At 33.0% G+C, this 15298-nt stretch overlaps 1 protein-coding gene across 3 annotated transcripts in view; it reads left to right on the top strand.

Annotated features, from left to right (window-relative positions):
* Positions 1–13907, top strand: part of nsfb (N-ethylmaleimide-sensitive factor b) — a 45391-nt gene extending 31484 nt beyond the window's left edge. The window contains 4 exon segments of one of the 3 annotated variants that reach the window (NM_001442005.1): positions 5321–5434; positions 10256–10311; positions 10404–10478; positions 12765–13907. In NM_001442005.1, the coding sequence (NP_001428934.1) occupies positions 5321–5434; positions 10256–10311; positions 10404–10434 (201 nt within the window). In that variant the 3' untranslated portion in view covers positions 10435–10478; positions 12765–13907. 3 annotated transcript variants of the gene reach the window in all.
* The last annotated feature ends 1391 nt before the right edge of the window (positions 13908–15298 follow it).

The raw sequence follows: 15298 nt of genomic DNA, 5'->3' as shown, positions 1-15298 counted from the left end.
TTAAAACAATAATTAGTTTTGTCACGATTACAGGTTTCAAGGTAAACTACGGTCAGTTTGACCAGTTAAACCGCTTAAAGTGTGATTTAAGTCACATTAATCTTTTTTCTTTCAAACTATTTTTTACCATATTTGCTACATGAGGAATAAAGTCTGCTAGACATACTGATCAGAATTGTGTTCAGGCAGAGAAAACATTATTCATGTTTTTAACAAATTCCTAGACACAAGAAAAAAATATTACATGACAAGCTATACAGGGGTGCGTTTCCCAAACATGATGCAACTCGCAGCTGAACTATCATAGTACGATGCAACTTTTTGGAAAAGAACAATAAAGTGATGAGTGTTTCTGAAAACCCGTAGTTTCTCTCGCAGATCCATCGTTTGAACCACATTAGTTATAACGTAAAACGCCTATAATGATGCTGTAAACGAGGTGGTAACGACTTCGTTAGAGAAGAACCCCATAATTTCTTTGTGCAAATTATATTGTTTTAAGCGGACAAAGAAAAAAGAAAAAAAACAATATTAGTTTTGGTAAAAACATGCACTCGTTTTTCCATATTATTTTCCATATTTTTTCAATGGCACATATAGGGCCTATGTTTCCTTTGCAAATATTATTGAGGACATTACATGTTCTACTCTAAAACATAAAATCACTTACAAAAGCTAACACATATTCTAATCTCATATATAAATAAATAAATACTGAGGCTATTTATTAGAAATGAAATTTAAGATTTATTATTTATTAGGAAATGGAAAAAATCATACTTATATTAATAATATTGATGATGGTAATGATTATGATAATAATAATAATTATCATTATTATTATTGCTATTATTATTATTATTAAGTGGGATATTGTTTATTTATTTTTTATTTTTTGAAAAGTCTACTTTTACAACTTGACACATGCAAACCACTGCAGAAATGTTTTAACCAACAGACCCATGTCATATACAGTACAGATTCTAAATTAATAATCTACTACAAATTTAAACGATTAACGTATGCTATGTTTTTTTTTCACAAGCTTTGGAGACTTTTAACATAATTTCCACTTTTAAATAATAGGTCACCTATAGCTTTCAACATGAGCCACGGCTGTGTTCAAAATGACATCAATGTTTTCAAAGTGCACTGTGAAGGGAGCGCAATTGTAAACACGAAGATTGCTAAAACTGAACTGAACTGATCTGTAAAAACACTTTGAAAGCAAATCACGCCTAAGAGAGATGACTTTAATGTTTTTTTTTCTTTTTTCTTGTTTTTTTTTATAATTCTAAGTTTAAATGTCAGAATGTTCTAAACGAATAGGGCATAGGGGGATAACTAGGAATAGAACACAGCCAGGAACTTTGTTTCTAACTACAGCTCCAGAAGTGTTGTTGGAAGCATACAACTGGGACGCAGTTTGCAAATGTTGGAATGACGAGTTTGGGAAACACCAAATCAACAAACTATGTTTGTAACAACAGAACTTGCAACCCTAGTTAGCTAACGATTGTTTTCGGAAACGCACAGCAGGTTTCCTGTTTCTGGCACATAATTCTATTTTTTTTATTAGCATTGCCTTCAAATTAAATTATATTTCTGCCACTGTATATATGTTTTCATGACAATTTGTTTTACATCTACAACAGAATTTTTTTTTTTACAGGTTTTGAACATGTGGAAGGATTAGATCTTTAAAGGATTAGATCACTTTCCAAAATGAAATTTTTCATATATTGTTCTCGCCCCTTTGTCTACCAATATTCATGTTTCTTCAGTCAAAACATACATTTTATAATAAAAACGTGCCTGATTTTTTTGCCAGATACTGGACTTAAATATGTAAATACTTTGTAACCACTAAATCTCGTTTCACAGTATTTGGGATGCCAGCATTATCTTGATATTTTTTCTTGAAATGTTTTCCTTTAAAACCTTAAATTATTTGGGACTAAAGAAAGAAAGAAATGAGCATTTTGGATGACAAGGGGGTGAGAAAACTATCAGGAAATGTTTGTTATGGAAGTCAACTAATCCTTTAAAGAAGGTCATCCTTAAATGACATTCACTCAAAAATGAAAATTACCCCATAATTTACTCACCCTCAAGCCATCTTCTGTGTCTATGCCTTTTTCTGACAGATGAACAGTCAGAATAGTTTTGAATTTTCCATGTTGTATAATGGTAGTGACTTCCAAAGCTTCCACAAGCACATCAGTCTATTGTAAAACTAACCTATTAGGGTGACAAATGTCCAATGAAGCAGATCACAATGTATTTTTAACATAAATATTTATACATTTTAATTATAAACTCACCAGCCGATGGTCAGCTGTTGGCCTTCATCAGTCCATCAGTCAGGCTAGTTGGTTTGGTATGTTCCATGCGTCGCCTCTATCGGGTTAACCACTGATCTTGTTGGCCTGATTCAGCTTGCAGAATCGTCATTGGGGCTGTCAGCTGAAGAGAGCATTTTAATTATTTATTCCGCAATGAATCAAAGTGCGAGTGTGGCGTAGTGAAGTAGAAAGTACACAATTCCCCACATAAATGGTCCTTGTAGTTTTGAGCATTTCTCAAATATTTGCAAACAATATGAATTATTAGATTATCAGACATATTTGCAGGAGTGAATCCCTCCCGGGTGAGGGACAATTACCGTGTTAACGATACAATATGTTAACAATTACAATTAACGATAATGGTATTAAATGTTGCTTTGTTTATGTTTTGTCTGTATGCATCAGAAGTTCATTTTACTTCTATGGAGCGAGAAAGCATTACTGCCCCCATGCAGAGTGGAAAGATATGTCTTCTTGTGCAGGTGCAGAGTGTGGCTCTCATTTCAGTTGGCTTTCGTTCGTTTGGTGGGGGGACACGAGACGACAACCCAGTTGGGTTTCGTTGGTGCTAGTTGTTAGCAGGTGTCCACTTGGTGTGTCCTGACCCATAGCAATATTTTTTCTTTTATATATCTATGATTTTAAAGTAGCATGTTCAGTGGAGCACTATCTCTATGCTGATGATGCCGCAATTTTAGTGTTTCATCAAGACAAACGGCACTGGAAGACATTGAGTTCACAGTTAAGAAATTTGTACTACTGGTGTTTGGACATAGACTTTCTTTGCACATAGGTAAAACAGAAGCTATCTGATTTGCTTTAAAAGTGAAATTAAAGAAAGATGACTCTGTTTGTGGTTAGGATTAATGATTTGATGATTGAGTCAAAAAAACGTTCATTGATTATTTGGCATGTTAATTCATTAATTTTCTTTTCGGCGAAGTCCCTTTATTAATCTGGGGTCGCCACAGCGGAATGAACCGCCAACTTACAGAGGCATATGTTTTATGCAGCGGATGCCCTTCCAGCTGCAACCCATCACTGGGAAATATCCATACACACTCATTCACAATCATACACTATGGACAATTTAGCTTACGCAATTCAACCATATCACATGTCTTTGGATGAGCGATTATGCTACCCACTGCACCACTTGCTGCTCCTTGGCATGTTTAATTGATAATAAATTATTAGGAGATGCTATGGCAAGAAAGGTTTTAATGAAGATATGTGGAAAATTAGGTTCTTAGCAAGGCGAGCTGACCTGTTGGATGTTTATTCTTTAAAATTATTGGCAGGAGCTTTGATTTAACCCCATTTTGATTATGCTACTTCTTTTTGGTATAGTAGCTGCTCACAAAGTATAAAGGAAAAATAGCAAAAGGCACAAAGTAAATTAGTATGAATAATTTAAAAAAATCATAATTTGCACAGAGTTTTTTTTTTTTTAAGAATTAAGCATATTAACTGCTAATAAATGAGTGTGTTTAAAAAAATAATAATGTGGTTCCTAGTTATTTGGTGAACTTCTTTCAAATGGTGAGGCAATTACATTCATATAGTACTAGGGGTTGGGATTTTAATATTTCGTCACCTCGGTATTATAAGGTTCTATCTGCGTTCTGAATGATTTTGAAATATTGAGCTTTAAAGATTTTGCATTCCATAGCAAACAATATGTGTGAAACCTTTTGTTTTTAAATAAAAAGTCTTAAAATGTAAACAACCTATAAAAAACATTCCATAATGTAAATAAGTTGTCATGTTATAAGAATATGCCAATAACTTAATTTTGACAAAAATGTCAGATAAAACCTTATAATTCTAAGGTGACGATTTGTTTATTTAAATTTAGAAGTGTAGTGGGGAAAAATATATTTTTAGAAACAAGTGCAATCATCTGGAACAAATGACCAAAAATGATAAAGCAAATAAAAGACTCAAAAGATGGTTGTTTGAAGAGGATAGTTAGTTTGCATGGTGCATGATGATGTTTTTTTGTAAGTCATTGTTTTGTGAATAATTTTGTTACTGTTTTGAAATGTGGAGGTACCGTTTGTCTTATGCATTAACTGTATGCAGCCATACTTTGTTTTGTTTTTTTTTAGCAGCGAGGACCACAATGGAAACAAGCCCAGAGCTTTATTGTGTTTTTATCCTTGACAATTTTATTTCAAAATGTAATGGATACTTGTATTTTTGTAAAATGTGCCTAAAATCTGTCAAATAAAGATTCAATTTAATTCAAAGCTACAGGAATAGGAGCGTCTTGCAGGAACCAATTACCATACAGTTTGTTTATCACAGAATACATCAATGAACAAGAAAACTAGCCAGTTTGTCATTACGGTATAACGATATACAGTATATTACTCTTAAAATGTTGTGTACGTGTGACTACATCAATCCGCTTCATAAGACATGCATTAACCCCCTGGACCGCATATGGGTTTATTTGAAGCTTTTGAGAGCTTGAAAATAAAAGCCACTATCCAACAATGTGGAAGAGCCAGGTTACAATGTAAAATAACAGTGTAAAAATCCTGGGTTCCACACAATTCCTTCATGTTGTTCCAACACAGTTCAATGAAGTTGGCTTAATTGTTTTTAGAAATGTAAGTGGATTAAACGTAAAACAATTAAGTTAACCCCCCCTGCCATAAAAGCCTCAAGAATTATATTTTTGAATAAGTATTTTGAACAAGCAGAGTTTTTCTTTGAGTGTACTCCGACTGTGTTCGTCTGACAGAAAAAAGTATACACAAAGATGTCTTGAGAGTGAGTAAATTATAGAGTAATTGTCATTTTGGGTGCACTATTTCTTTAAAGGGATAGTTTACCCAGTTTAGATAGTTGTTTTGTTGTGTTCAACTGACTTTTATTATTTGACTTTTATTATTAAGTCATTTTGTTTTTGATTGTCTCTCTGCAACCGTAACTGATGTTCTCTCCTCTTGTGTGCATTTCAGCTTCTTGGAGGCTTTCAGGAAGAAGAGCGAGCGAATATTGGCAAACAGGTGAAAGGACAGAGCGTGTGGCTGGGCATTAAAAAGCTGCAAATGCTGATTGAGATGTCACTGCAGGTGAGACGAAGCAAGACCTTTTCACCCAGCAGGTTGTCTAGACGCCTCTCTGAGTCACCGCTTTCCTGCCAATAATTATCTGCGGTTTGAGTCACTGTCAAATGTAATCATTTTATGGCATCGTAATGAAAACAGGCCCTTCCAGATGTGCCTTCTCTGTTGACACACACACACACACACAAGTAAACAGAGGCCCATAGTCCTCATCTGCATGTCATTTGGTGGATGTGGCCTGTTTCTGGAGCTGATTGAAACCTTTCACTTTTGCTGCCAAACAACTGACTGTTCTCAGAAATCATGCAATAATGGTAGCTGCTCATTGCTGTCACATTATAGATCAATATTGATGTGGAAAGCATAAATAGAAAAAAAAATGTTGCTTCATTTGGCAAATTTATATTCATTCATTCATTTTCTTGTCGGCTTAGTTCCTTTATTAATCTGGGGTCGCCACAGCAGAATGAACCGCTAACTTATCCAGCAAGTTTTTACGTAGCGGATGCCCTTCCAGCCACAACCCATCTCTGGGAAACATTCAAACACACATTCACACACAAACACTCATACACTACGGACAATTTAGCCTACCCAACTCACCTGTACCACATGTCTCTGGGAAAACCAGAGCACCCGGAGGAAACCCACGCGAGGTTCAAACCAGCAACCCAGCGACCTTCTTGCTGTGAAGCGACAGCACTACCTACTGCGCCACTGCCTCGCCTAGCAAATTTATATTGAAGACCATATACAAAATTGTAAATTGATTTACAAACAAAATATTTTAATGAGTAATTTTTATAAATATTTAGCTTTATGTTTTAATTAACATTTAAGCCTTTTTGTTATTTTTAAGCTATTTTTAAGGTTACATTAAATAAAACTTAGTAAACGTGTTCTTCGTAAATTGCTGAAACAAGACAGGTTTTTTTGTAATATATATTTTTTTATACAAAATATTTTAGTCAAGTGATTCTTGAAAAAATATTATTTTTTTAAATAAAAAGTGTATAAATAAAATAATGCTGAAAATAATTTATTCATTAATTTCTCTTCAGCTTAGTCTTATATTTATCAGGGATCCCCACAGCGGAACGAACTGCCAACTATTCCGGCATATGTTTTACGCAGAGGATGCCCTTCCAAACCACAACCCAGTACTGGGAGACACCAATACACTCTGGCATTCAGCAAATTTTGCTTACCCAATTCACCTACACTGTGTGTCTTTGGACTGGGGAACATCGGAGCACATAAACACAGGGACTCAACCCAGCGACCTTCTCACTGTGAGGTGACAGTGCTAGCCACTGTGCCTTCCCTAAAAAAAACGTGACAATGAAAATTTTTATAAAAGATGGAATAAACAGGAATAAATAATTTAATATAAGTAAAAAACATGCACTTCAATAAAATTTCAAGTATAATTATATTCTCCAAAAGCTTATCCATCATATCCATGCCTAATATACATTAACTTTTTTTTTTTTACTTCAGTGCATTTAAAAATATATTTTTTAATTATTTATTTTTTATCATTTCATTGATATATATATATATATATATATATATATATATATATATATATATATATATATATATATATATATATATATATACACACACATACACGCACGCACGCACGCATGCACGCACACACACACACACACACACACACACACACACACACATATATAATTTTTTAACTGAAGTCTGACAATAGGTTTAAATCCATAAAAAAGCTGCTTTATCAAGATTCTTTACATTTCTATAAAAGATTTATCTCAAAAACATAAAAAAATTGATTACACTTCCCTAAATGTTTGTGATGTTGTAATTCATCCTACTGGTTAGACTTCTTTATTGAAGACATTTCTCAAATCCCTGTGAAAAATAAAAAATGGGTAAAAATACAGCTACTGAAAAACTGGCATGGCACTGTTGTGCTGTATTAGGCCAGCTTTGGCTCTGCTGAAAACCAGCATTTCAGAAAATATCCTGGGTTTATTTTTGGCCTTATTTGCGAGCATTAGTTGCAGATTAGTGCTGGTCTAGTTGAATGTGTGCTGGAGCGCTGTTTGTTAGTGTTGTCTGCTGTAATTGGAGTTGCAGTGGTGTTTGTGTAATTGGTGTGGTATGCAGTAATGTGGAATGAGTCTGAGTTTGCCGGGACTTGCTGCACACAGACGCACTGCACTTTCCTCCCTTCGCCTCTATCCTTTCTGTAATTTCCACTTCTCCAGCAGCCTGAGGCAATTGAAAAGCAAAGTTATTGCATACACCTTAGTTCATTTTCCTCCTTGGTGTCTTCTCTCTCCTCCAGAGCTTTCTTTCTCTGTCCTTACAGCACAATTGTATCTATAAAAGAAAATTAAAAGTTCAAACACTGTCAGAGAAAGTAGACCCATAATGAACGTTTTTTTTGATTTCCTAAAATATTGTATTTTTGGTGTGAAGGAATGTGTATTTTTTTATTGATTTTATTTTGCTTTATTTGATATATAGCATAAGGAAATCAGTGCAGTACATTTGATCTGATTTATTTTTTTATTATTTTATTAAAATTAATTTATTTACATTTCATCTACAGTGCTCAGCATAAATGAGTACACCCTATTTTAATGAATGTTTATTAATTTCCCAGTGAATATTGGTTATAAATATTGGTGCATTTGAACAAAACAGATTTAATAAACAGATCTATTTATTAAAATAATATTTTAGTCACAAGCATCTTTAGAAATGAAAAGATTATACATTTAAAATAAACATGCAAAATAAATGACAAACTACAACATTTCAATAAAATCTTATATATTTTTTGTTTCTCTTGATTTTTCCTATTTTTGAAAATTTTATTTAATATTTTTCAAATTTGGGCAGTAATTTTTATACCATTATTGTAAGTTATTTTGTTAGATAAGCTCCAGATTTGCACCAATTTAATATTGTAAAGCATCCTATAAAATATCAATTTAAATGAGAGATTTGTGGGGGGGGTGTACTCATATATGCTAAGGACTGTTTTTAATCTATACCTACAGTTAAATTAGACCTGTCAGAGAAAGCAGCTTCTTTTTATTTGATTTAGTTTTATTTCATTTTATTGATTTGAGTTTTATTGATTTTATTGTATTGAATTTGCTAAACTCCAAAAAAATAAAGAGCAAATAAAAAGCAGATCTGCTTAATTATTTTTAAAAACATTTTAACAATAATTTAAAAACATTTATTTACAGCATAAGAAAATTAAAATTAGTTTTTAAATTAACTTAGCATTTTTTCCAACAACTGATTTCCATATAAAATATATAGAAACAAATAAAATTACTTAATTTAATTAAATTAATTTTTTAAAATAAATTTTATTTTATTATTTATATTTCATGTCATTTAATCTTTTCTTACATTTAAGTTAGACCTGTCAGAGAAATCAGCTTCTGTTCATTTTATTTAGTTTTATGTTGTATTGATTCACATCTGTATTGTCATGCCATTACATTATCATGTATTGATTTGAGTTGTATTGATTTTTATTGTATTGATTATCTGAACAGTTAATTTCAAGATTAAAATTAGATTGAACATAGTTTTATTTAATTTTATTGATTTGCATTTATAGATTTTTCAAGGATGATATGGCCACAACCACAGCCGTATCATCCTGCAGCCCAAGCCTCACTAAAGCTAAGCAGGGCTGAGCCTGGTCAGTACCTGGATGTGAGACCACATTGGAAAAATAGGTTGCTGTTGGAAGTGAGGTCAGCAGGGAGCGCTCAACCTGCGGTCTGTGTGAGTCCTAATGTCCCGGTAAAAGTGAAGGGGACACTATATTGTCAGTGAGCGCCGTCTTTCAGATGAGACTATAAACTGAGGTCCTCACTCTCTGTGGATTACTAAAATTCCCATGGCACTTCTCGTAAAGAGTAGGGTGTAATCCTGGTGTCCTTCCCAAATTCCCTCCATTGGCCCTTACCCATCAAGGCCTCCCAATCATCCCCATCCACTGAATTGGCTGTATCACTATCTCTCCACTCCACCAGTAGCTGGTGTGTGGTGAGCGCATTGGCCCCATTGCCCTGTGGATGCTGCACATTGGTGGTCGTGTGAAGGTTGTATGGTCATACACGATAAACGCGCTATATAAAACCACATTACATTACATCTTTACTAAAATTAGATACAAAATATTTAATAATTTAATTGTTTTGATTTGCATTCATAAATCTTTACCTTTTGGTCAATTCTACCATTTTAGTTCATTATTATTATGATTATACCTGTCAGAAAAGCTTACTTACACATTTAATCTCTTTAATTATACATTTGTATACATTTAAACATAAATTTTAAAGCATCTTATTTTAATTTTCTCTTAACATAATGATTTAATCACCATTTTGTTTAGTCAGAAAAAGCAACATCTTAATTGTCTATCTCCTTGGGCATTTCATTAGAGCACAGGGAAATCAGTAGTTATTCTGATTGGCTGTCAAACAAAACTGTCAAGTGAGTGTTTGAGGCGCAGATATGGCTTATAGTCGATCAGTTACTCTTGCTGTCCAGGGTGAACAGGTACACCAGTCTGCTGGATTTATCACTAGTCTTGTCACTTCCCCATTTGCTGCGGCCCCTTCACATCTCCTCACAGACACACTCAGGGCCCCTCTGAACCCTCCAGGCTTTACATGCTGACAAGGTTTTTGTCTCTTCGATGTCTCAGAACTTTCCAGAAGATGAGGAATGTACAGGAGTGTAACCCACTCTTTTTCGGTTACTCTTTCACTTTTTAATCATTGTTTTCTCTCTTTTTTTCTCTTTCAGATGCCCCTGGAATACAGAGTTCAGAAGTTTTTGGCACTGCTGAAGGAAGAAGGAGCGTAAGTCCATTTTATGGTTGGCTTCAAATGGATTTTTCCTGCTTTATCATATTGTTTTTTTTCATTAACGTGTGGTTTATGTTGTTCTCCAGGCTTGGCCCTGATAAACATGTGGCTTTTTAGACCTGGGGTGCAGAAGAGTAGCCTCACAAACCAAGGCTATTTTGGTAGGATTAAAATAAAGTTGTTTTTCACACATTCGTTTGTCCCTACTTCAGTGCATAATGTCTTATTATGTAGTTCTTATACTATTATCAGTACTAAAAACATAATCGCACTGCAGTGTGTTTGTGTATTGTGCATGTGTATTGTAACATTTGATACATATTTATTTTAGAGTGTTGTAAAAGATACATGTTCATACTGTTCTTTGACTGCTTTGTTCAACCAAATCAGTTTAACATAAGAACGATTTTTGACTTATCACATGAAGATGGTATAGACAGAAAAAGTAATTATGCTGGAAAATAAACTTTGAGTAGCTTTTTAAGTAATTTTATCAATACAATAAATTTAGATAATATAAATTAATATATTTTGAATTATTTCTTAAATAGTATGATTCTAGGAGCAAGCCACATTGGAAAAAACCCCACCCACGTTTATAAATAAAACATTTTTTCATGTGTTTTGATTTTTATGGTGCATAGAATGTAAATAACATACTATGTGAACCTCAAACACCATTGTTTCCGAATTCTCATGTAGCATACAGGTGAAAAACAGGCCAATCAGAACAAAACACAGCTAGTGTAAGCAGGATTATTAATACACACGGCTCAGGCTGCATTTGACTGGCCACATTTCGTAGTGGGATCAGAGCAATGTTATCTTTTTCTTATTATTTTTAAGCTTTTCTTTTTTTTAATCAAAAGTATTTTTATTGAACATATTAGGTATGAAACATACAGTTCAAATAGCTTTTCACTTTTTCTTTTTTTTTACACACATATATATATATATATATATATATATATATATATATATATATATATATATATATATATATATATATATATATATATATTTGGCTTCTTTAAAAATATATTACAAAATATTACAATAAAATACAAATAAATATTAATATTAAGTAAAACATATGTTACTCATATTTAAGGGGGAAAAAGAAAGAAAAAAATTATAAAAAAGCATGTGGGACTATTTTAAAAACATGAGAGGCATAATAAAGCCTGCCGTGTAACATCTATACATTGTTATAAGTATGTTGCAAAGCAAAAGGACTGATGGGAAATGGCGGTGCTGGTGTGTGTCCACAATATTTAGAACTTAATAAGACACAACGCTTCATGTACAGTGTGTATTTGAATTTAAGGAGAAGTTCTCAGCCAGCCATCTGTTCACAGTGTGTCAGAACATGAAATTCATGATATATGGATTATAAATGTGTACAGGGCAACCCCTAAGAGACATGTGTATATTATGAAATTTGAGGGGCTTATAGATGGCTCATTCACTCCTTCTTGCTAAAATAAACCTCTTTACCACTTCAGTTGACATATACTCAGTTTGTTAAAAAATCATTTTTGACTGGAGTAGATTTATTTTGCACATTTTTTTAAGAGTACATCACACTAGGTGTGTGTGTGTGTGAGAGAGTGCATGCACAGACACAAGCTTCGGACAATCAGAGCTGAGCTTGTTAATATTCATGACCATGCCAAATATGGTCAAAATGGAGTTTTTTTTTTAATTTATTTTTTAATTGATACCTGAGCAAATAAAACCATTCCTTGAAAATGTTTGCACTTAACTACTGTTTATGTACAGTTGAAGTCAGAATTATTAGCCCCATTTTGATTTTTTTTTTTCCTTTTTAAATATTCCCCCATGCTTAACAGAGGAAAGAAATTTTCACAATGAGACTATATTTTCTTCTGGAGAAAGTCTTATTTTGTTTTATTTTGACTAGAATTAAATTTTTTTAATACCATTTTAAGGTCAAAATTTTTAGCCCCTGTAAGCTATATTTTTTATAGTCTACAGAACAAACCATCATTACACAATAACTTGCCTTATTACCCTAACCTGCCTAGTTACCCTAATAAACCTAGTTAAGCCTTCACATGTCACTTTAAGTTGTATAGAAGTGCCTTAAAAATATCTAGTAAAATATTATTTATGGTCATCATGACAAAGATAAATTAAATCAGTTATTAGAAATCAGTTATTAAAACTATAATGTTTGGAAATGTTTTGAAAAAACTCTTCTCTCCGTTTGGGGAAATTGGGGAAAAAAGAAGGAGGGTGCTAATAGTTCTGACTTTAACTGTATATGTATTTCCCACAATTTTTAGCCACATACCTATGTTGATAAAATGTAATGTATTAAATAAATGCACTCCATGACACTTTTAATGTTATCTTAGTTTTCATTCATAAATTATATTTTATAAGGTTTCCTGTTTGTATTCTTATAATGTATTTTTCAGAAGCAGTTCAAGGAGTCAGGAAAACACTGGGTGCACTTGAGAGAGAGAAAGAAAGAGCAAACGTCCACACAGAATCTCTCGTTATCCTTCACTTTCCTGAAGTATGGAGTACTGCATGTATACACGGCATCTACACCACAGTGCCCCTGTTCAACACTAGCTCTTCAATTCTCTAGTACTTGTGCACAAGCTCTTATATTTGTACAGTGCCTCAGATGTGTAATGACATCAGATTGAATTGTTTATATATGTATATGAAGACCCATTAGGACTTTTTATATATATATATATATATATATATATATATATATATATATATATATATATATATATGAAATGTTATGCACATATAATAAGGTTTATTATATGGAAATTACTGACAAAGCATTCCTGTTGTTGTTGCCTTACTCCTAAATCCCTAAATCTGTCTTTACTGGGCAGAGTACATTTAGAAATGCCTAAATTCTCTGACCACTTTTTTCGTCTTGTTTTTCAAGTTGTCATAGATGGACTTATTATCTTAGAAACAGTTAGTGCCTGCCAAAAACAATTCTGAAACGCTCACTCCTGTGCCTTTGCATGCCAGTGTATTGTTGCAGTTTGTTTATTAGTTTTATATATTTTTTTTAAGAAAGGGAACTATCTGTCCTCCTTATCCCACTCAGGACATTCCATGTCAGGAACATAGGAAAGGTCTTAGATGAACAGCCTGTCGTCTCAGTTTAATGGGTAACATTATGACCTTAACTATTGTTAAAAAAAGTGACCATTGACTTGCCTCTCCATGTACCAAGATAGTTCACACTACTCTTGAATTCATTGTCATGTCTCTTAAAGGCATTTTTTCTCCCCTCAGAACATTATGAGCTCATTATAACTTTTACTGTCAAACCATGAAAGTAATTGCAATTGAACCACACTCAAATGTCTTGCTCTTTAAATCAAAATGCAGAGTTTTGTGTTTGTTTTGGATGTTTGTTTGCACGTCAAAATTTAGTACTTGGAGTAGATTTCCTTACTGTAATACGTTTGGTGTGTAACATGCTATAAATTATGTTTTTGTGGCAAGAAATTAATGAATGCAATAATTGAAGTTTAAATATTGTCTTAAATCATTGCGCAATTAAATGCGGTTTTAAGATTGCAGTTAATGACTGGTGTTTTTGCTTCTGATAATTTGATGCTTTTCCAAAACGTTGATCTGTACATAAAATGTTTTAGTTAGCTACCATCACACAGACAGTGGTGCAGATTGAGAACTATGTTTTGACAATTTATTTTGATTATGCCCTTTTAGATGTTTTGATATGTTGAATATATATGTATATTTTTAACTACATGTTACCTAACTCTTAAGAGTATTAGTAGATTAAGACAAGGGGCAGTTCTAGGATTTCATGTTTTCTGACCAAATCTAATTAGCTGCAATTCAATTTTATTTTTAAATCTTTTCATTTAAAAAAAAGTGTAATATAATTGATATGTAAATAGACACAGGATGATAACCGGTTTTAAAGGTTTACTGTGGTTTGGAAAAGTCAATGTTTTTTAAAACGCAAAAATTTTCTGTTATTTCGAGATATATGAACGTTTTTTTTAAACGTGTTGTTAAAAAAAATCTGTTTTTGAAAGTTTGTATTTTTGAAGTCAGTGATTTATTTTACTTGTTTAGCCTGACATGTTGTATTTTTAAATATAATATATATGTAAATATGAAATTATTCATTCATTCATTTTCTTGTCGGCTTAGTCCCTTTAATAATCTGGGGTTGCCACAGCGAAATGAACCGCCAACTTATCCAGCAAGTTTTTACGTAGCAGATGCCCTTCCAGCCACAACCCATCTCTGAGAAACCAGAGTACCCAGAGGAAACCTACGCGAAGGCAGGGAGAACATGCAAACTCCACACAGAAACGCCAACTGAGCCAAGGATCGAACCAGCGACCTTCTTGCTGTGAGACGAACGTGCTACCCACTGGGCCACTGCGTCGCCCTGAAATTATTCAGTATTTTGTTAAATGAGGCTCAAAGTTTTGTTACCCAGACATTTAAAAAGAACTTATTTTAAAAGCAGTAATCACAATACTGAGATACTGTGATACCAGGATATTTTTAACCAAGGATATCATTCCGTCAAAAACTTATACCGGCCCATGCCTATATGCAAAACTCTAATATATAATTGTAAATGTATAATATATAAATTTACATTTCTTGATATTTTTTTAATCTTGTTTTCAGTTAGTGATCAGTTAAAAACTCACTTATAATGACTTACTAAATTAATCAGTGAATTACATTTCAGTACTTTTATTTGATTGTTTGTGAGTCAGAAATTAAAAAGTTCAAACGACTAACCCTGCAAGTTGCGATCATTTAATAAAATTAAGATTGCATAGGTGTTCGAATTTATTTATTTATTTTACACAAAATATATTTTAGATAGTTGAATAGCTCATGGTTTTAGGAATGAAAGACAGGGTTACTATAGGCACCGTAAATAGGCTTTGGAACTGTCCCTGGGTTAAGGGTAATT

Source organism: Danio rerio, chromosome 12 (genome assembly GCF_052040795.2).
Source record: "Danio rerio strain M-AB ecotype USA chromosome 12, GRCz13ab, whole genome shotgun sequence".
Classification (NCBI taxonomy): Eukaryota; Metazoa; Chordata; class Actinopteri; order Cypriniformes; family Danionidae; genus Danio; species Danio rerio.
This window is presented reverse-complemented; position numbering and strand designations above follow the sequence as displayed.